The sequence below is a fragment of the Gigantopelta aegis genome, chromosome 12 (genome assembly GCF_016097555.1).
Source record: "Gigantopelta aegis isolate Gae_Host chromosome 12, Gae_host_genome, whole genome shotgun sequence".
In the NCBI taxonomy this organism is placed as follows: domain Eukaryota; kingdom Metazoa; phylum Mollusca; class Gastropoda; order Neomphalida; family Peltospiridae; genus Gigantopelta; species Gigantopelta aegis.
This window is the reverse complement of record NC_054710.1, coordinates 11,145,794-11,167,826: the sequence shown is the minus strand read 5'-3', so window position 1 is coordinate 11,167,826 and position 22,033 is coordinate 11,145,794. Positions and strand designations below refer to the sequence as shown.

The window sequence follows — 22,033 nt, the reverse complement described above, 5'->3', positions numbered from 1 at the left end:
AGCAGAAAGTTGGCATACTTTGTGCTGGCAGTTGGTAGTCTGACCTAGCATTATACGACGAGAATCAAGTTGTAAAGAGTGCTCGGACTAATAACTGGACAGTCGTAGAAGTTGTGACAGCAGAAAGTTGGCCAACTTTGTGCTGACAGTTGGTAGTCTGAATGCAAGCATTATATGATGAGAATCGAGTTGTAAGAGCACTCATATTAGCAACTGGACAGTCGTAGAAGTCGTGAGGGCAAAAAGTTGGCCAACTTTGTGCTGGCAGTTGGTAGTCTGAGCCATAAACAAACTTAATTAAATCCTTGACAAGTCAGACATGGGGAGGTTGCGATGCAAAAAAAAAGGTTTAGTTTTTATACAATATTTCTGACTGTACGACAGATTTGATGAAAACTGACAATTACCCAGTAACATAGATTCGAAATACTACATGTATTATTGTATACTTGTATATGTGTATAATTAAGTAATATTTATTATTTAATTTTTCTCTTTCAGCTGTATATATCTGAAAATTTTGGATTTTCTTGGCGTCCAATTCATGACCATGTAAAGGCCTTTTTTTGGTATGTATTCATAGACCATGTATTTTTCTTATTCATCCCATTGGCTTATTTTGTATCTCACCTCATTTGCCTGATCAGACCTTGCCATGAACAAAATTGAGGGGAATGATTATACGACTCCCAAGGCTTGCCCAAATTTTTTTTCCCCATGATTATTATATCAAGTACCAATTTGACCGGAAATTAGCCCATGTCTTTGAATAAGCCCCCCTCCATTTTGATAGCATTTAATTGAGTTTTCCTTCCATCTGGAAAGTTATCCAGTGGTTCCAGCATGAAGAATCCACTGTACGCACCGTTCTTCAACAGAGGATACTCAAATCCTTGTGCCAGGACCGTGTCAATGGTTCCAAGTCCATTCCTGAGTTTTTGCATGGAGTCGGACACAACATTCGCATTACCAAGTGCTTATGACCTAAATTATACAAAGAAATTCATATATGAGAATAAAATTGTCAACAAAGTATGAAATAAAACTGTTTCTTTCTTTCCGTTACTTTTTTTCCTGTTTCTTTTTTTCCTAGCCAAAATTGTTTCTTTCTTTCCTGTTTCTTTTTTTCCTGTTTCTTTCTTTCCGTTTACCAAGAAATTAGGCCCTCATTCGTAAATAAGCTTCGTCACCTTATAAATAACACAAAACTGCAAGTTTGCTCAAAGTTCATTTAAAAGGTCATACCTCCTGCAGATAATTAAACACAAATGCAACACAATATTTTACCACCATTGAGATTTAGCAGTCTAACAGTAACAGTGTGTAACATCAGTAACAGTGTGTAACATTGTTTTCAATTTCATGCCAGCAGTATTTCTTTGAAGTACCCAAGCAAAGTCTGAACTAAAACCAATGTCTATTTTTACCACCACACTGGGTCCACAGTTAAAGGGACACACCCTAGTTACGGCTAGTTGTTAACCATTACGGCGTTGTTTTTCGCTATTAAACCCATTTTTTCACAAATAAAATTGCACTTTACTTACCGTTTATTATTTAGAATATACATTTCCATTCACCTGAAGTGTTTTTTGGTCATCCTGGTAATCCTGGTGTTTGTAATACCACAAAATGCATTTTTCGTATTTCTGAAAAACGGGAGCATGTTTGAGAAAAAAACGTTGAGCAGACAAGGTCTAATCTATTTTTAGACGGGATATTTCCATTTCAATGTCACAGACGTTGGTATACCACGTGACCGTTATCATTTTGGTTCGGTTTGTTTTCTCGTGTACGGTTCGCGCAATCAACATCCGATTTGTTGTTGTTCATTTGTGAGATTTTTCTTCACAGTTCGTGAACATTTTCAGTAACAATAAAGTTCAGACAAGTAAGTATCTCAATACAAAACGTTACAAACCCTTAAAACCAATAATTTTGCTAAGTCCTACGATATCTGGAGAGGGGATACAACCAGGACAGAACAGTTGGAACATGTCCAGGAGAGGTGAAAAGAACGCACCCCAAGTCTGTGAAATTTGTCGTGACGTAGGCATTGTTGTGCTTCGAGCGACATCTACCGGTGACATCAGAATACAAACTTTCAAAATTATTTCAAGCAATTGGGACATGGGGATTCCCATGGTATTTATCGATATAAAACCTGCTTTTTCACTCCATTTGATAAAAACGTGATCTAAGTGTGTTACAGGTTTGTAGATTAACCAAATTATAATTTATTTTCGCTGGATGGAACTAGGGTGTGCGGCTTTAATGCTAATTAGGCAAATACCTTATTCTGATTTGCTAAGAACAATGACCTAGATTGACAATTCTTTGTTGTGTAAGCTGGCTGCCTGTGTCAGAAACGTGTGTATACGCTATTGAGTTTGTTGTTAATTGCTGTTGTTTTAAGTCTTCTCAGCATTAAATTTTGGATGTAAATAAACAGCACTGGTAAGTAATTGTAACATAGAAGGTGTCTTTCTGATAATTAGATACTAGTAAAAAAACACAATTTAATTAATAAACTATTATAATTTATTAATAACAAATGGAACACTAATTAATAGATGTGCTACTGAACGTTTTTTTTTTTTTCCTAGTTCATTTAATTTTTTTTTTTTTTTTTTTTTTCTCAACAAAACTGGCCTCTTGTCTGGGAATAAGGCCACCCCATGCTAAGCTCACAATGAGTTGTCTTGGCCCCCTGTACTTATTTCTGGTCAAATATGGTAGGACTATTCAGCTTAAATAAATAAATAAATAAATAAATAAACAGTTTTTGATTAGTTCCAATAATCACAGGGCACCAAAACGAGAAAGTGTTTGACATGAAATTTGAAACTCCTATGGCCTGAAGTTTAAACAAATCTTTTCCTTTTTATTCTAACAGGGGAGTTGTGCCTTATGACAACAACACTGACATTTACCTGGAAGAGATTCGCGGCTCGTTCGGAAACCGTGTATGGAAGAGTAACGATTATTTCCGATCAACGAGAAACAAGGTACAGCTCATTTCGGGAGTGCGCGACTTCCAGGTGAAGGACCAGTATCTGTTTGCAACAAAACACGTCGTGAGTATTTTTATATTGCTGAATTATATATTAATAATTATATGTGCAGTCTTTGCCAAGAGGGGTGGGGCATAGCCCAGTGGTACAGCGCTCGCTTGAAGACCAATATCTGTTTGTAACAAAACATGTTGTGAGTATTTTTATATTGCTGAATTATATATTAATAATTATATGTGCAGTCTTTGCCAAGAGGGGTGGGGCATAGCCCAGTGGTACAGCGCTCGCTTGAAGACCAATATCTGTTTGTAACAAAACACGTGAGTATTTTTATATTGCTATTATACTTTTATAGTAATATAATAATAATAATAATATGTGCAGAGGGGCAGGATATAGTTCAGTGGTAAAGCGCTCGCTTGATGCGCGGTCGGTTTGGGATCGATCCCTGTCGGTGGGCCCATTGGGCTATTTGTCGTTCCAGCCAGTGCACCATGACTGGTATATCAAAGGTTGTGGTATATGCTATCCTGTCTGTGGGATGGTACATGTAAAAGATCCATTGGTACTAATGGAAGAATGTATCAGGCTTCCTCTCTAAGACTGTATATCAAAATTACCAAATGTTTGACATCCAATAACCGAAGATTAATAAATCAATGTGCTCTAGTGGTTTCATTAAACAAAAACTTGAGCTCCTCAGCAGAAAATGTGTGATCACGACCCTCTCTACAATTTGCCTGGAAGGAGAGCAACATACTGGTTAAATTACAACAATATGTTCAATAAAATCTACAGTGAAACCCCTTTAAACCGGACGCCCTCGGGACCAAGTAAAATGTCTGGTTTCAAGAGGTATTTGGTTTAGAGAGGTTAAGTTCTGTACTGATTTAAAAAAAAAAGACTGAAAAAATGTCCGGTTTACAGAGGGTCCGGTTTTGAGAGGTTACTCTGAAATCTCACGTGATTGCTCTGTACATTACATAATTATGAAATCTTTTTATGATGTAAAAAGTTTATATCTTATTTTTTCCATTAGGTCTAATATCTCGGTGCCCCTTTTCCTTTCACTCGTTTGATATTCATCCTAATTCTTCCCGAGCTGGCAGCTCCCTCGATCCTGTCTTTCAACTTATTTCGCTGTCCTACTCCACATCCCAGTCCTTGTCTCTCCAGCACTCCACATTCCAGTCCTTGTCTCTCCAGCACTCCATATCCCAGTCCTTGTCTCACCAGCACTCAACATCCCAGTCCTTGTCTCTCCAGCACTCCACATCCCAGTCCTTGTCTTTCCAGCACTCCACATCCCAGTCCTTGTCTCTCCAGCACTCCACATCCCAGTCCTTGTCTTTCCAGCACTCCACATCTTAGTCCTTGTCTCTCCAGCACTCCACACCCCAGTCTTTGTCTCTCCAGCACTCCACATCCCAGTCCTTGTCTCTCCAGCATTCCACATCCCAGTCCTTGTCTTTCCAGCACTCCACATCTTAGTCCTTGTCTCTCCAGCACTCCACACCCCAGTCTTTGTCTTTCCAGCACTCCACACTCCAGTCCTTGTCTCTCCAGCAATGATATACTTTTGCTATGAGACATATGTACGATGATGATCACTATTAACTGGTATCTTTAATTTCAGCATTTGCTGGGGCCTCGAATTCAAAGTGCCACCACTCAGCTCTGGGTATCGTATAACAGAAAGAAATTTCGTAAAGCTGAATTTCCGTCCCACATGCATCAAGAGGTAAGCTTTCATTCTTGTCATGATTATGTTGGTGTTGTTTCTATGAACAATTTTCAGTTTGGAGATAGCCATGAGGAATTTTTAGGTTTGTGGGTGTTATTGCCTATTTGATACAGAAAGATAAAACAAATTTAATATCAGAAATCCTTTGCTGTTAATGGAAAAACAATCCCTGCAATGGTCCACGACAATCGTCAATGCTGTGGAGATTGCTGTAAAGGTTTTAATTATCTTTTTGTTGTGGACTATTGACTTTTTACCTCCTCCGAGGCATGCTTTGTTTTTGCCCTAAAAAATTTTTTCAGTTTCACGGGTTGGAAAAATGTAGCAAATTACCTGAGACTATGGGCTGGATTTACGAAGCCTGTTTTTATTAAACAATGGATTAATCACACGTGTGTAAAACATAACAGATTTTGTAAATTTGGCCCTATGTGTCAATAACTACATGCAGTAGTGGAAATTGATATGTTCTAGTGGTTTTGTTAAACAAGACTAACTTTATCATTGTTTGTGGGGTTTTACACTGCGGCACAAAAAGACACCCATCGTGTTAAAAAGAAACAGTCTCGTTTAGACATTAAAGTTCCTTGAAAGAAAGAAAGAAATGTTTTATTTAACGACGCACTCAACACATTTTATTTATGGTTATATGGCGTCGGACATATGGTTAAGGACCGCACAGATTTTGAGAGGAAACCCGCTGTCGCCACTACATGGGCTACTCTTTTCGATTAGCAGCAAGGGATCTTTTATTTGCGCTTCCCACAGGCAGGATAGCACAAACCATGGCCTTTGTTGAACCAGTTATGGATCACTGGTCGGTGCAAGTGGTTTACACCTACCCATTGAGCCTTGCGGAGCACTCACTCAGGGTTTGGAGTCGGTATCTGGATTAAAAATCCCATGCCTCGACGGGGATCCGAACCCAGTACCTACCAGCCTGTAGACCGATGGCCTAACCACGATGCCACAGAGGCCGGTTTAAAGTTCCTTGAAGACATACATGTATACATAAATGGTGTAATTCTTTATGTGACATTTTTTTGTCTTTTGTTTCAGGAGTTTTACATTGCTGATGCATCTGAGTCGCAGGTGATGGCGTGCGTCAATCACAACCGAACCGTGACTCATCTGTACGTGTCGGAGGTGCAGGGACTCAAGTTCTCATTGTCACTCGAGCGTGTCGTGTACTTCAACCCAAGGGGAGCGAACAATGACACGTGGCTCAGGTTTGTTGCACAGTTTTCGACCGGCTTCGGTGGCATTGTGGTTAAGCTATCGGACATAAAGCTGGTAGGTACAGGGTTTGTAAACCGGTACTGGCTTCCGCCCAGAGTGAGTTTTAACGACTCAGTGGGTAGCTGTAGGACGACTGCACCGCTCTTCTCTCTCACTAACAACTAACAACTAACCCACTGTCCTGGACAGATAGCCCCGATAGCTGAGGTGTGTGTGCCCAGGACAGTGTGCTTGAACCTTAATTGGAAATACATTTTTCAATTCTTTGTTAGAGGACGAGAGGTAGTGGTAATTAAAGCACTCGCTTGTTGCACAGTCGGTCTAGGATCGATCCCCGTCTGTGGCAGTAGAGTGGTGGGTATACATGTACCATGTTCCTTCTGCCAGGTGGGGGGGAGGGGGGATAGCCCAGTGTTATAGTGCTCGCTTGTTGCACGGTCGGTCTAGGATCGATCCCTGTCTGTGGCAGTAGTGTGGTGGGTATACATGTACCACGCTCCTACCAGTGGCGGGAGGGGGGGGATAGCCCAGTGGTATAGTGCTCGCTTGTTGCATGGTCGGTCTAGGATCGATCCCTGTCTGTGGCAGTAGTGTGGTGGGTATACATGTACCACGCTCCTTCTACCAGTGGGGGGAGGGGGGGGATAGCCCAGTGGTATAGTGCTCGCTTGTTGCATGGCCGGTTTAGGATTGATCCCCGTCAGTGGCAGTAGTGTGGTGGGTATACATGTACCACGCTCCTACCAGTGGGGGGAGGGAGGGGATAGCCCAGTGGTATAGTGCTCGCTTGTTGCACGGTCGGTTTAGGATCGATCCCCGTCAGTGGCAGTAGTGTGGTGGGTATACATGTACCACGCTCCTACCAGTGGGGGGAGGGAGGGGATAGCCCAGTGGTATAGTGCTCGCTTGTTGCACGGTCGGTCTAGGATCGATCCCTGTCTGTGGCAGTAGTGTGGTGGGTATACATGTACCACGCTCCTACCAGTTGGGGATGGGGGGGGGATAGCCCAGTGGTATAGTGCTCGCTTGTTGCATGGCCGGTTTAGGATCGATCCCTGTCTGTGGCAGTAGTGTGGTGGGTATACATGTACCACGCTCCTACCAGTGGGGGGAGGGAGGGGATAGCCCAGTGGTATAGTGCTCGCTTGTTGCACGGCCGGTTTAGGATCGATCCCCGTCAGTGGCAGTAGTGTGGTGGGTATACATGTACCACGCTCCTACCAGTGGGGGGAGGGAGGGGATAGCCCAGTGGTATAGTGCTCGCTTGTTGCACGGTCGGTTTAGGATCGATCCCCGTCAGTGGCAGTAGTGTGGTGGGTATACATGTACCACGCTCCTACCAGTGGGGGGAGGGAGGGGATAGCTCAGTGGTATAGTGCTCGCTTGTTGCATGGCCGGTTTAGGATCGATCCCCGTCAGTGGCAGTAGTAGTATGGAAGGTCTGTATCCAACGTCATTAACCAGGGCTTCTAGACTTTTTACAAAATCCACTAGCCATAGGATCAATGATTAAAATGTTTTACTCGCCACTATTAAAAATTCACCATCTCTACTTTACTTAATAAAATTATACTAATATTTAGAAGGAGATTAGGGGGTGGGGTGGGGTTAGGATATTCATATTTACAAAATAGACTTTAAATGCAGCCTTTGACAACTTTTGTTTTTCACTAGCCGTCGGGCATTGCAATAGTAGTTATTTACTAGCCCAACATTAAATGTCACTAGCCATGGGAATGGGGCTACCATAATCTAGCAGCCTTGCATTAACTAGTTATTATTCTCTATTTTCAAACAAGGGGGAGGGACATGGCCCAGTGGTAAAGCATTCACTTCATGCGCGATCAGTCTGGGATCTATCCCCCGTCAGTGGTCCATCGGGCTATTTATTGTTCCACAGCATGACTGGTATATCAACGGCTGTGGTATGTACTACCCTGTCTGTGGGATGGTGCATATAAAAAATCCCTTGCTGCTAATCAAAAAGAGTAGCCCATGAAGTGGCGACAGTGGGTTTCCTCTGTCAATATCTGTGTGGTCCTTAACTATATATCCAATGCCATATACTGTATATTGCTGTGTATTAGCCAGGGACCACAGAATCGTTTTTCTTTGTGGGGGGAAAACAGGGATTAAACATGTTTTAATGAGTTTATTATTTGCTATCCATTGAATAATGTATGTGCAGTGATATGTTGTTACAGCTTGAATTGTTTATTTTCCTGTTAAGATTTATTGGTGCTACATTATTTTTGCACGGCATGGAAGACTTCAGCATTGCCATAATGATTACCATGTCTGTAATAATTAAAGGGGAACAAAATATAATGAAAACGAAAAGCACACGTCTATTTGTTGACAGTATTATTGAAATCAATACAACTGGACAAAAGATGACTTCAGCTTATACATGAGGCCGATGATTTTGTACTTGATATTTAGGGTCAAACTAAGAGGTCGGCTTCTACAAGGAGTCGGCTAATACACGGCAATATGCGGTAACCGTAAATAAAATGTGTTGAGTGTGTTGTTAAATAAAAACATATATTCCTTCCTTCCTATTTTCAAACAGGTACTATGCCAATGTGACGTTTGCCGACATCCACAAGGTTGACGGTATGCGGGGGATCTACATTGCGTCCCAGGTGATTAACGGGACATTTGACGTGAACCATCAGCGCAGCCTGATCACATTCGACAAGGGAGGCGAGTGGAGGCTGCTCCGGGCTCCGGATTACGACAGCGCTGGCCGCCGGACCAACTGTTCACTGGTAAGCAGCATGTATGTAACAGAAAAATCAACCTCCACTGAGGGGATTCGAACCACAGACTCTCACAGCATGAGCTAATAGGGACATTCCCATTAGCATATTATTGTATTCCTGTGTTAGGAACACACCCAGTCCCAACATCAGCTCCAAATAGAACCAAAAAAACCCCACCTCCACTGAGGGGATTCGAACCACAAACTCTCGGTACAAGAGACCAGAGCTCTACCAATTGAGCTAACAGGGACATTCCCACTAGATTCTGGTACTTATATTATTGTATTTCTGTGTTAAGAACACACCCTGTCCCGACATCAGCTCCAAATAGAACCAAAAAAATCAACCTCCACTGAGGGGATTTGAACCACAGACTGTCAGTATAAGAGACCAGAGCTCTACCAACTGAGTTAATAAGGACATTCCCATTAGCTACTGCTAGTTATATTATTGTATTCCTGTGTTAAGAACCACACCCAGTCCCTACGTCTGCTTCAAATGGAACAGAAAAATCAACCTCCACTGAGGGGATTCGAACCACACACTCTCACAGTATGAGAGACCAGAGCTCTACCAAATGAGCTAATGGGGACATTCCCATAGATTCTGCTAGTTATATTATTGTATTCCTGTGTTAAGAACACACCCAGTCCCTACGTTAGCTCCAAATGGAACAAAAAACATGAACCTCCACTGAGGGGATTCGAACCACAGACTCTCAGTATGAGAGTCCAGTGGTTTACTGTTACACATTGTAACTGGGTTATAATTCTAAGACCACACCCAGTCCCTACCTCGGCTCCAAGTGTAAACTCACTGAGGGGATTTGAACCACACACTCTCAGTACGAGAGTCTGGCGCTCTACCAACTGGTCTAATAGGGAAATTCCCACTAGCTACTCCCCCACCCCCCCTCCAAGTATCCATGATGTAAATGTCTCCCCTTTGTAAAGTATGAGAAGGAGAGATATTAGTATCTGGACTTTGTATTGGGGTGGCCACAACTGGTGTATCAAAGGCTGTGGTATGTGCTATCCTGTCTGTGGGATGGTGTATATAAAATGTAGCAGGTTTCCTCTCGAAGACTGTATGTCAGAATTACCAAATGTTTGACATCCAATAGCCGATGATTAATAAATCAATGTGCTCTAGTGGTGTCGTTAAACAAAACAAACTTCTTCTTCATATTGGTGTGGGCGTCTCATGTTTAGCTACGTTAAAGTGGTTTTCTGGCTTGCACCGACTTCACTTAAAACATTATTTGGTGATTTGATAGAAGATTATTAATATGGGTTTCTATATATTACTAACTGCTTAATCCAAATTAACAGATCTATGTATATCCGTGTGTATGTGTGTGTGTGTGTGTGCGTGTGTGTGAAAGTGAGTGTTTGAGTGAGTGTGTGTGTGTGTCTTTGAGTGTGTGTGTGTGTGAGTGTGAGTGTGTCTGTGTGTGTGTGTATGTGTGCACATATGAAAGTGAGTCTTTGAGTGAGTGAGTGTGCGTGTGTGAGTGTTTGTATGAGTGTGAGCATGTGCATGTGTGTGCGTGTGTGTGTGTGTGTGAGTGTGACAAATCAAATTATTTTTGTTCAGGTAATACTTTGTTAGACCATTAAATAGGTCAGTGGTCTGTAACAATATGCCTTTAACACAATGCTATTGACAGTCGTTTTAAGATAATGCTGTGACGAATGAAATGAATTACTAAAAGTACCTCTTGCCTTTAGTACATTCTGTACTCTTCAAAAAACAGATGGGGAACTCTAATAAGAATTTACAATTGCCAAAATTGTATGGTATATTAGCTGTGGGGAATGGTTATATGATAATAGTGAATTAATTGGACAAACATTGGAAATTGTCAAAATCGAGAATGACACCCCACACACGCATACGGGGCAACTGCGTGATGCACGTGCAAACTATGGAATGTGTTTAGGTGTGTTGATAAACAGACCTGAACATTCTTTATTAGGATGTCTGTGGTCAAAATGTATGTTCAGTCTATGAGTGTGAGTGTCCCATAACCACATCCATATATCATTTCTCCCATGTATCTTGTAATATTTAACTTCTATAAATCATTTCCATTGTATAACGTCACTAGTTTACAACCACATAGCGAGAACAGGAAAGGAGGAGGGTTTTTCATTTCTCAGTGATTAAGAGGGTTTTACATAAGGGTTCGTATGGATTTTGGAAAGTTTTTTTGGGAAATTTTTTTATTTCCAGTACTTGGAAAGTTTTGGAAAAATCACATTGTACTTTTGGCACTATATTAAACAGCTTAGTGGTGAAAATCAATATCTGATTGCTAAAAATAAAATTAAAAACAAACTATTTGTTTTCTCTCCGGTAAACAACCGCTTTGCACTTTAGTCTATCTTATTTGGGCCTTTACAATACCTGTATATTATATTATTAGAATATGCAGAACAATGACTATATAATCGAGGTTGCTTATAAAATGTATTTGTAATAGTGAATCATATTAAAATGAGTTTTGAAAATTTATCTTCGTGGTCTTGGAAACGTTTTGGAAAAGTTATGGAAATTTACATTTCCATACCTGTATGAACCATGTTACATGTACAAAAACATTTGAAAGCCTACATGAGAATATTTCCTTTCAATAAAACTGTGTTACAAAATTTTGTGTGCCAAAAAAATAGAAGCTTGTCTTAATTAACAGAGGTCGGGTTTCAGAAAAAAAAAACAGAAAGAAAAGAAACCTATAGGCTTTTATTAAAGGATTTACGGTATGTTGATTTATCCAATATATTCATTTTGTTCTCAAGGTGCATTACATGTTTGTAGACTACAGTCCATTATTTTCATGAAAAAAAGCTGACTTTGATTTACAAACCGGCCTCGGTGGCGTAGTGGTTAGGCCATCGGTCTACAGGCTGGTAGGTACTGGGTTCAGATCCCAGTCAAGGCATGTGATTTTTAATCCAGATACCGACTCCAAATCCTGAGTGAGTGCTCCGCAAGGCTCAATGGGTAGGTGTAAACCACTTGCACAGACCAGTGATCCATAACTGGTTCAACAAAGGCCATGGTTTGTGCTATCCTGCCTGTGGGAAGCACAAATAAAAGATCCCTTGCTGCCTGTCATAAAAGAGTAGCCTATGTAGCGACAGCGGGTTTCCTCTAAAAATCTGTGTGGTCCTTAACCATATGTCTGACGTCATATAACCGTAAATAAAATGTGTTGAGTGCATCGTTAAATAAAACACTTCTTTCTTTCTTTGATTTACAACTGTAATATACTCTTCAAAAAAAAGTAGGGGAACCTGAAATATTAATGTTAATATCAACTAGTAGACCGAACATACATTTTGACCACAGACATCCTAGTAAAGAATGTTCAGGTCTGTTTATCAACACACCGAAACACATTCCATAGTTTGTACGTGCATCACGCAGTTGCCCCATACACGTGTGTGTGGGGTGTCATTCTCGATTTTGACAATTTCCAAGATCTTTGGTGGTCATAAAACCTACTGTAATACTGAACTACCGGTTGTAATGTTTGCCCAGTTAATTCACTATTATCATATAACCATTCCCCACAGCTAATATACCATACAATTTTGGCAATTGTAAATTCTTATTAGAGTTCCCAAACTGTTTTTTGAAGAGTACAGAATGTACTAAAGGCAAGAGGTACTTTTAGTAATTCATTTCATTCGTCACAGCATTAACTTAAAACGACTGTCAATAGCATTGTGTTAAAGGCATATTGTTACAGACCACTGACCTATTTAATGGTCTAACAAAGTATTACCTGAACAAAAATAATTTGATTTGTCCCTAAATGTACTTTATTCAACCATCTTCATAACCACCATACTCCATTTATTAATAATATTTTGTAAAAATAATTGAATTATGGCAATGGTCCATAATTCAAAAACTAAAATTGCCGAGAAGGTTGACATGGATTTAACTCCATCATGGTTCAGTTAAGGTGATGCAATAGCTAGATTTGGTTTCCAACAATTAATGTAATTTTTAGTTATTATCCATTTTTAGAGAAATAAGTTAATTAAATCCGTGACAGTATGCCTTTAAAGAGTTTACTGTCATTGTAGCATTATTTGCATTACCATAGTTTGACACCCAATAGCCGATGTATTTTTCGTGCTGGGGTGTCGTTAAACATTCAATCAGTCATTGTAGCACATCGAACTAATAATGGCCTTTTTAACAACTAAAATTACATATTAAATAGTATTACATTTTCATGTCACAAAATATACCGATGGAATGAAATAAGGTAACACATCAATTTGTAGACCAAATCATAATGTAAATCACAACTAGCATAGTAATGTCTGTATTTCATACCATGTTGTAATGTGGGATTGAATGTCTGTAGTGCCCTATTATGTTCCCAGTCAACTTTGGACAATATGAATTGATTTTTGATGCAGTCATTATTTCTTGTTGCTATCTGTGTGATCCTTTATTTCTTTCCATCAATATATGTGTATATGCAGCAAAATAACCTTGGTGCAAATGTCACTTTTTAAAAATTACCATGTATATTGGCAGGCTGAAAATTGCCATCGTTGGCTGTTTCATATGTGGCAATTCTTTTTAAAAAAGGCGAAATGTAGCCCAGTGGTAAAGCGCTCGCTTGATGCACGGTCGGTTTAGGATTGATTCCTGTCAGTGGGCCTATTGAGCTATTTCTCACTCCAGCCAGTGCACCATGACTGGTACATTAAAGGCTGTGGTATGTGCTGTCCTGTCTATGGCATGGTGCATATAAAAGATCCCTTGCTGCTAATCAAAAAGTGTAGCCCATGAAGTGGCGACAGCGGATTTCCTCTCTCAATATCTGTGTGATCCGTAACCTTATGTCTGACGCCATATAACCGTATATATAAAATGTGTTGAGTGCGTCATTAAATAAGACATTTCCTTCCTTCCTTCTTAAAAAACCAAACAAAAGCTGTGTACTACACGTATGTATTTAAAACGTCTTTCCTTGATAACATCTTGTCAATTGTTTCCCATTGTAATCTTCCTCACTAATCTCTGCACACTTGTTTTCTTCTTTTTACTTTTCCTCAGGGACAGGTGGCGCAGTGGTCTAAAGATAAGGTAACTCTAACTCATACATGCTCTTCTCTGAAACATGCTGTTGTGGATTATTGTTTGTGTTACAAAGAATTTTTTTAAAAATATTTTACGTAATACAGGTCTTTGGATCTCACTAATTTGGGCACATGCATGCAGTATCAAAGTTCGGTTTTGTTCAGTACCGTCATTAAAGGGACAGACCCTAGTTTCAAAACACTAAGGCATATTTTTGCACCTGGACTTTAGTTTCAACCCGTAAAAAAAAAAGGACACAAAGTTTGGTTAATTTACAAACTTGAAACGAGTCTGTGACGTTAAAATACACTTAAAAAATAGACTCCATAATTGTTCCTTCTCAGATGCATGTGCATTTTTAAAAATATGAAAAATGCATTTTGTGGTATTAGAAACACCAGGATTACTATAAACACTTTTGTTGTACGAAAATGGATAATCTAAACAATAAAATATAAGTAATGTTTGATTTTAGTGATCATAAACGGCTCTAATAGTGAAAAATATGCTGTAGTGTTTAAAAACTAGGGTGTGTCCCTTTAACAGCTCCTGTAGAGTTGTCAGTATTGAGAAATGTATTTAAAGTTATTTTAACCTACAATGTATGTGTAATTAAACTTAAAATTTTAGAGGCTTTGAGGTCAGCATGTTTGTACTTAATTTGACTATGATTATTTTAGCGCATATGTATTTTGTGCATACCATTTATATCGCCTCGACTTTGATGCCGTCTAAAGCCCTGTGATAGTGCATGCTGGTTAATACTACATGTATTTAATCGTGTAACTATTTTGCTTGTGTTCATCATGGTGTGTATTTCTAAAGAGTGATTTATACAGTGTTCGTCATCATCGTCATTTTGCATGTCTGTGTGCTTGTATGTTCACTTGATTTCTGAATCCTTTTTATGATGCTGTTAAATTTAGCATTAATTAGGCCCATGTGGTCCTCATCTTATAGAAAAGAAAAGTTAAAATGTAATTAATTTGACAGTCAAGCAGGGTTTGTTCTTTTAGGGTGTGTGTGGGACCTAACAATAATTTAAAATAAATAAATTTAAAAATTGATGCATGAGAAAACCCTGATTTTGTTTTTTTTTTTGATTTTTTAAAATTTATTATTATTTGTTTTACTGAAAAGACATAACAGTTTTCACCATTAATATTCCTGCAGACAACCAGTGCACCACAACTGGTATATCAAAGGCTGTGGTATGTGCTATCCTGTCTGTGGGATGTTGCATATAAAAGAACCCTTGCTACTAATGGAAAAATGTTATGGGTTTCCTCTCTAAGACTATATGTCAGAATTACCAAATGTTTGACATCCAATCAGTGTGCTCTAGTGGTGTCGTTAAACAAAACAAACTTCTTCCAGTAGCTGATGATTAATTGATCAATGTGCTCTAATGTTGTCATTAAATAATTAAAACTTTTTAAAGGGACATTCCTGAGTTTGCTGCATTGTATGATGTTTCTGACTAATAAAATATTTCTATGATTAAACTTACAAGTTAAATATATTTTCTTGTTTAAAATATCAGTGTCCGTATATTCAATGTGTTTTTGGTCATCTTAATATTTGTAAGAAGCCCAAACTGGATTTTGTCTTCAAATAATTTTGTACGTACGAAAAAATTATATTTTAGGAAATAAAATGAAATTTAACCTAGTACAAATATTAGAACGACCAGAAACATGTTTAATATACAGCCACTAATATTTTATGCAGAAACATATATTTGATATGTCATTACAGTCATTACAAAGTCTCTGTTAGTCGATAACATCTTAAAAATTGCAGCAAACTCAAGAATGTCCCTTTAAAAATGTTTTGACACAGAATTGTGCATGATTGTTGATGTTGATATTTATAGGTGAACAGCTGCTCCCTGCACGTCACCCAGATGCTCAACCAGTTCTACCCTGGCAGTCGGTCCGTCCCCATACTGTCACGCAGGTCTGCCCCTGGGATTATCCTAGCCTCGGGTGTCATAGGGAAGAACATCAAAAGCAACCCCGACGTCTTTGTGTCGACGAACGCTGGAATATCTTGGCATCAGGTAACATTATAGTGGTGGTCCATTTCTTATATATACTAAAAGGCAAAAGTTATTGTGACATGGATTGTTTGGACTAATAAATTTGTGAATGGATTTATGGATGTAAACCAGAGAAAATGTGCATGAAACAGCTCGAAGAAATACAACCAAGCAGTTGTTGCAGCGATTGCATGCTTTGTGCAAGAAACATGGAATATTCGGGAGAAATCCTGTTCACCATAAAAGGCCAGACATTCAGTCGCAAATCATTGCCACTCTGTGCAGCCTTCAGAAGTCCAGAAGTCAGAAAAACACCATTAGTGAACTGTTTGATACAATTTCATCATGCTACACCTCAGTGAAAATGACAGATGGCGAGTCATAGGGATGCTTGAATCTGGGAACTTGCAAAGTGACATGGCACTTATGACAACGATATCAACAAAACAACCAGGTCAGAGACTGTCCCCGTAGCAGCCGACCACCCATGACAACCCCTCACCAAGACACATGGATCCTAACCACGCATCTGCGAAACAGGCATTCCCAGCAACTTTCTCCAGCATTTAGTGGCCTCAAAGAGACGATGATGCCAGGCCTGTATCAATGCTCAAGGTGGACATGCTCGCTAGTGATGTGGCTCATTTGCATATGGCAGGTGCGCCCTTTTCATGGACTATTTGCTTATTTCCATACCTTCGGACATTTCTCTTTCCATATTATAACGTTTCATACACAGCAGTAAAAACTTGTCATCAATTATCTTTGTCTTTTAGTATATTAAAGGGACAGTCCTGAGTTTACAACCATTGTAAAATGTTTCCTACCAATTAATAGAGCTTTTTTGATGATGTAACATACAAATTAAATACATCTTCTCATTTAAAATATCAGTGTCTGTATTTACAAGATGTTTGTTGTTGTCCTATTGCTTGTAGTAGCCCAAACCGGATTTTACCTCCCAATAATTTCATATGTACGAAAAAAATATATATCAAAAATTGAAGTAAAAATTGAGTGCTACAAACATTAGTATATGACTGCAAAAACAATCGATATACAGACACTGGTATTCTAAACAAGAAAATATATTTAGTATGAATTTTTTTAGTAGTCGCCAACAAGGCTCTGTTATCGCTAACATCTTACATTACTCAGAACAGTCCCTTTAACCTTGACTACTGCATTAATTTTTGACAAAAACCATGTTGAGTGGGTACACGTTTAGGAGATAACCATATGGAGTTTGCGGGCATCAAATGGACAATAACACCCAGAAATCTAAAAACTCCATATGGTTATGTCCATTGTAAACTGAATTGTTTTTCTACAGAACTAACTGTATATTTGGCATTTCCTGAAAAAAATACCTGGCTACAATCTAACTGTAATCCCTTGAATTGTCAACTTCGCCTGTTCCAATTGCTAATGACATCACTTTCTAATGACGTCATTAGCTTTCCGGGTGTTATTGTCTATTTGATCCCGGGAAAAGAATGTAATTAACCAATCACAATACAGAACACACTCCAGTCAGTTTACAATTATAACATTTACTCACATATTTTCTCTTAAAAGTTTTTAAAATACATAAAATAATGTGCATATTTGAATCTGTACTGTAAGTATTATTTTCATTTTATTTTTTTTAAATGTTATATTTTAGATCAGTTGGCAAGACTTCCAAATGTTCCAGCATTCAGCCTTAGTTTTAGGTTTAGGGTTAGGGTTAGTGATAGTATTAGCATGCATGCTGGAATGTTTGGAAGTCTTTCCGATCAGTTAATGTTGATTAAAATTAGGCAAAAAATGGATAAAGTTGTTTTGCTTAGGTGCATTTGTTGCCAGATGTCCAGTATTTATGTTCATTTTTCGCAATAACAATTTTTTCGGACCAGAATTTGTTTGGAAATGAACTACAATTGGTAAAATGGTGAAATTCATAATCAAATTAGCTGTCAAAATCATCAGTAAACTCCTGAACATGACCACAACATTCCACCATTGTTGTGAAACAAACATTTATGCCGAAAATACCCCCATTTTTTTCAACTTGAAATTTCCAAGTATTTCTCACGCAAAAACAAAAACTAAAGTAGCCATTATCAGGATTAGTGTCAATCAGTGTTGTTCTCTTATTTAGTTTTGTGAGTGCCGTGTGCAAAATGGCGGGAAATATGAATTGGGGGAATGTACATGCTGTATAATATTATATGGTGTACAGTGTGTCGGCTTGCATGATGTTGTGCGAGATATCTCGCCTGCAGTAGTCAGAAGGTTAAATAGATGATGTTTGGTTTAGAGCTGCACATGCATCTATATTGAGTTGATACTGTTTGGTATAGAACTACCTATACACTGTATTTTGAGTTGATACTGTTTGGTGTAGAACTACCTATACACTGTATTCTGAGTTGATACTGTTTGGTGTAGAACTACCTATACACTGTATTTTGAGTTGATACTGTTTGGTGTAGAACTACCTATACACTGTATTTTGAGTTGATACTGTTTGGTATAGAACTACCTATACACTGTATTTTGAGTTTATACTGTTTGGTACAGAAATAGAGATTATTATACGAGCTTGTGTGTCGTACTGATTTTATGATACGAGTGTTAGGATTTTTGTATTGCCTGAGCGAGAGCGAGGGTAATACATAAATCCTGACATGAGGTTCGTAAAATCAGTACGACACACACGCGAGTGTAATAATTTCTTTATTATTTAGATTATTATTAATGTTTTCTTTATGAATAACAAGACCGAACACTAAATATTTCAGCCACAACTAGAAGGAGATGACGAAATGACGTCATATTTCAAATGCACACTCTGAACTAGGACTGGAGAAGCAACGTCATGCTATGACATCGCTTCCCAAAATTACGTCATTACACTTGTTATTATATGTGTGCTTCGTATGATTATTATTAACTCGGTTATGTTGAACCATATAGATAATAACTACCTATACACTGTATTTTGAGTTGATGCTGTCTGTTTTACAGGTTCTCGATGGAAACTACATGTACACGTTTGCCGACCACGGCGGCATCATCGTAGCGGTCAAACAGTTTGCCTCCACAGACACCATTTTGTAAGTATCAGCTAGTGAAGAAGGAAATGGTTTATTTAAGGACACACTCATCACATTTTATTTACGATTATGTTAAGGACCACACAGATATTGAGGGAGGAAACCCGCTGTCGACACTTCATGGGCTACTGTTTTCGATTAGCAGCAAGGGATCTTTTATATGGACCATCTCACAGACAGGGTAGTACATACCACAGCCTTTGATGTACCAGTCGTGGTGCACTGGCTGGAGCAAGAAATAGCCCAATGGGCCCACTGACGGGAATCGATCCCAAATGGACCGCACATCAAGCGAGCGCTTTACCACTAGGCTACGTCCTGCTCTGTCAGCTAGTGAAGAATGTCATCTGCTTGTGGAGTTTGAAACTGTAGTTTCTTGATTAGTTTATGCTACTATTAAACACTAAATTTGAATATGCTTATTAATCCCCTAACAGTCTTAACAGGAGGGGACTTTGGGTTTCATGTCTGTCCGTCCGTGTTTCCGTCCATCCCACATGTAGTTTTCATGATTATTTTTTTTTTCCACAGTGCCTTGAGATACTGAGCTAATATTGAATTTTGTGTATAGCTTTATCATGTACTGTTACAGATCACGTTTGACTTTCTTGGAGATTTACCCATTTTTGACAAGAGTTATGGCCCTTGAACTATATGAGATATGAAAATTTGTTTACATATAGTTTTCCGTACTTTTTTTCAACAATGCCTAAAGATATTGAACTGAAATTGTATGTATAGCTTTATCATGTACTGTTACAGATGAAGTTTGCATTTCATGGCAATATACCAATTTTTGGCAGAGTTATGGCCCTTGAACTTACCAGATATAAAATGTTTTTCGATTTGTTTGGGGACATGTATTGCTTTAGAATGCTTGTTTTTTTCTAAAATTAGGCATTTTTCATTTGTTAAATTGTTGGTATGTTTTGGTGGTCCAATTATGCATCTTTTCAACACACAAGGGGGCGGGATGTAGCCCAGTGGTAAAGCACTCGCTCTATGCGTGGTCGGTCTGGAATCGATCCCTGTCGGTGGGCCCATTGGGCTATTTCTCGTTCCAGCCAGTGCACCACGACTGGCATATCAAAGGCCTTGGTATGTACTACTCTGTCTGTGGGATGGTGCATATAAAAGATCCCTTGTTGCTAATCGAAAAGAGTAGCCCATGAAGTGGCGACAGCAGATTTTCTCTCTCAATATCTCTATTTCTCGTTCCAACCAGTGCACTAATGACTGGTATATCAAAGGCTGTGGTATGTACTAACCTTTCTGTGGGATGGTGCATATAAAAGATCCCTTGCTGCCAATCGAAAAAGAGTAGCCCATGAAGTGGCGACAGCAGATATTCTCTCTCAATATCTCTATTTCTCGTTCCAGCCAGTGCACCATGACTGGTATATCAAAGGCCGTGGCATGTACTAACCTGTCTATGGGATGGTGCATATAAAAGATCCCTTGCTGCTAATCGAAAAGAGTAGCTCATGAAGTGGCGACAGCGGTTTTCTCCCACAATATCTGTGTGGTCCTTAACCATATGTCCGACGCCATATAACTGTAAAAATGTGTTGAGTGCATCGTTACATAAAACATATCTTTCTTTTTCTTTCTCTCAATATCTGTGTGGTCCTTCACCATATGTCCGACGCCATATAACTGTAAGTAAAATGTGTTGAGTGTGTCGTTAAATAAAACATTTCCTTCCTTCCTTTTCAACACACAGGGCTTATATTTGTTTGGATTGTCCTTTTGAGAAATACCAAACCATCCTTCTCTGTTTTGCAGTGTGTCATACGATGAAGGAAAGTTGTGGGAAAAAGTCAAATTTTCACATGTGAAAATCCGAGTGTACGGCATCCTCACAGAACCAGGGGAGACAACTAGCATCTTCTCCATATTTGGCTCGCACCTCGGCCGTCACAGCTGGATCATCAGCCAGATTGATCTGCGGCCAAGTTAGTCAATCTCGATTCCTTTTAAATAAATAACTCCAGTGTAAGCAGTTGTCAGCAACTCGAAAAGATTTATTTGGACATCCAGAACTTTTATTGCAGTTTTTACGCGATACTGAATTTTATTATAAATTTTAATTTTATCTATCTGTGATATTTGTATTTTTACACAGTCCTTTACACTGTTTTTTTATTTAACTGTTGAATTTTTATATTGATGTTGATCATCACTTTGTTTTTCACATTACCCTAGTTTGACACCCAATATTTATGTATTTTTGGTGCTGGGATGTCATTAAACATTCATTCATTCATTTTCAACAAATAAGTCCGAACCAAATTGTTAACAACTACGATAAATTACTCTCCTACCTTTAATTACCGTTACATTTTCCCTCAAATTTTGTCCACACACAAGTTGTGAAAACCCCATTACAGTGACACATATTCCACATACGAGACTGTAACGATGTCACCAGTATCGACTTCGCTGATATCGCATAGGCCAAAATACATGCAGTTTTCTGCCATTTTGTTTTTATTATGGAATACTCTTCAAGAGGGGTGAAAGCCTCCAAAGTATGTGACATAATTAATATAAAATCAATGTTCTCTAGTGGTATCTTAAAACAAACAAAAAATACTAATATTTTTTTTTAATATGACATCATCTCGTTTGCTTTTATATCATAACATGTTACGACATTGCTACATTAAATCATATCCTTTCACCCCTTTTGGAGAATATTCCATAAAAAGTCAAAATTACATGCTTTTTGCCCTATGCGATCTCAGCGAAGTCAATATAGGTGACATGGTTATCATCTAGTATGTGGAATCTGTGTCACTGTAATGGCTTTACCAAGATTCCTGTCTGGACAAAATGTGGGTAAAATCTAACGAAAACTAAAGGTAGGAGAGCAATATATCGTAGTTGTTAACAATTTGGTTCAGGACTTTAAATACTTGCATGTATAATGCTCCAAATGTGAGCTCAAAACATGCAGTGGAATTAAATAAATCTTTCACTTTTTGTGTCACCTTTTCGAAGTAAAACGAAGTGAG

At 38.7% G+C, this 22,033-nt stretch overlaps 1 protein-coding gene across 1 annotated transcript in view; it reads left to right on the top strand.

The window, feature by feature from the left end:
* LOC121385812 (sortilin-related receptor-like) overlaps positions 1-20,976 on the top strand; it is a 44,309-nt gene extending 23,333 nt beyond the window's left edge. The window contains exons 4-12 of the mRNA XM_041516600.1: positions 502-569; positions 2,897-3,077; positions 4,651-4,755; positions 5,818-5,987; positions 8,570-8,768; positions 13,851-13,880; positions 15,751-15,936; positions 18,928-19,016; positions 20,802-20,976. Coding sequence (XP_041372534.1) covers positions 502-569; positions 2,897-3,077; positions 4,651-4,755; positions 5,818-5,987; positions 8,570-8,768; positions 13,851-13,880; positions 15,751-15,936; positions 18,928-19,016; positions 20,802-20,976 — 1,203 coding nt within the window. The remainder of the gene's footprint in view (positions 1-501; positions 570-2,896; positions 3,078-4,650; positions 4,756-5,817; positions 5,988-8,569; positions 8,769-13,850; positions 13,881-15,750; positions 15,937-18,927; positions 19,017-20,801) is intronic.
* The last annotated feature ends 1,057 nt before the right edge of the window (positions 20,977-22,033 follow it).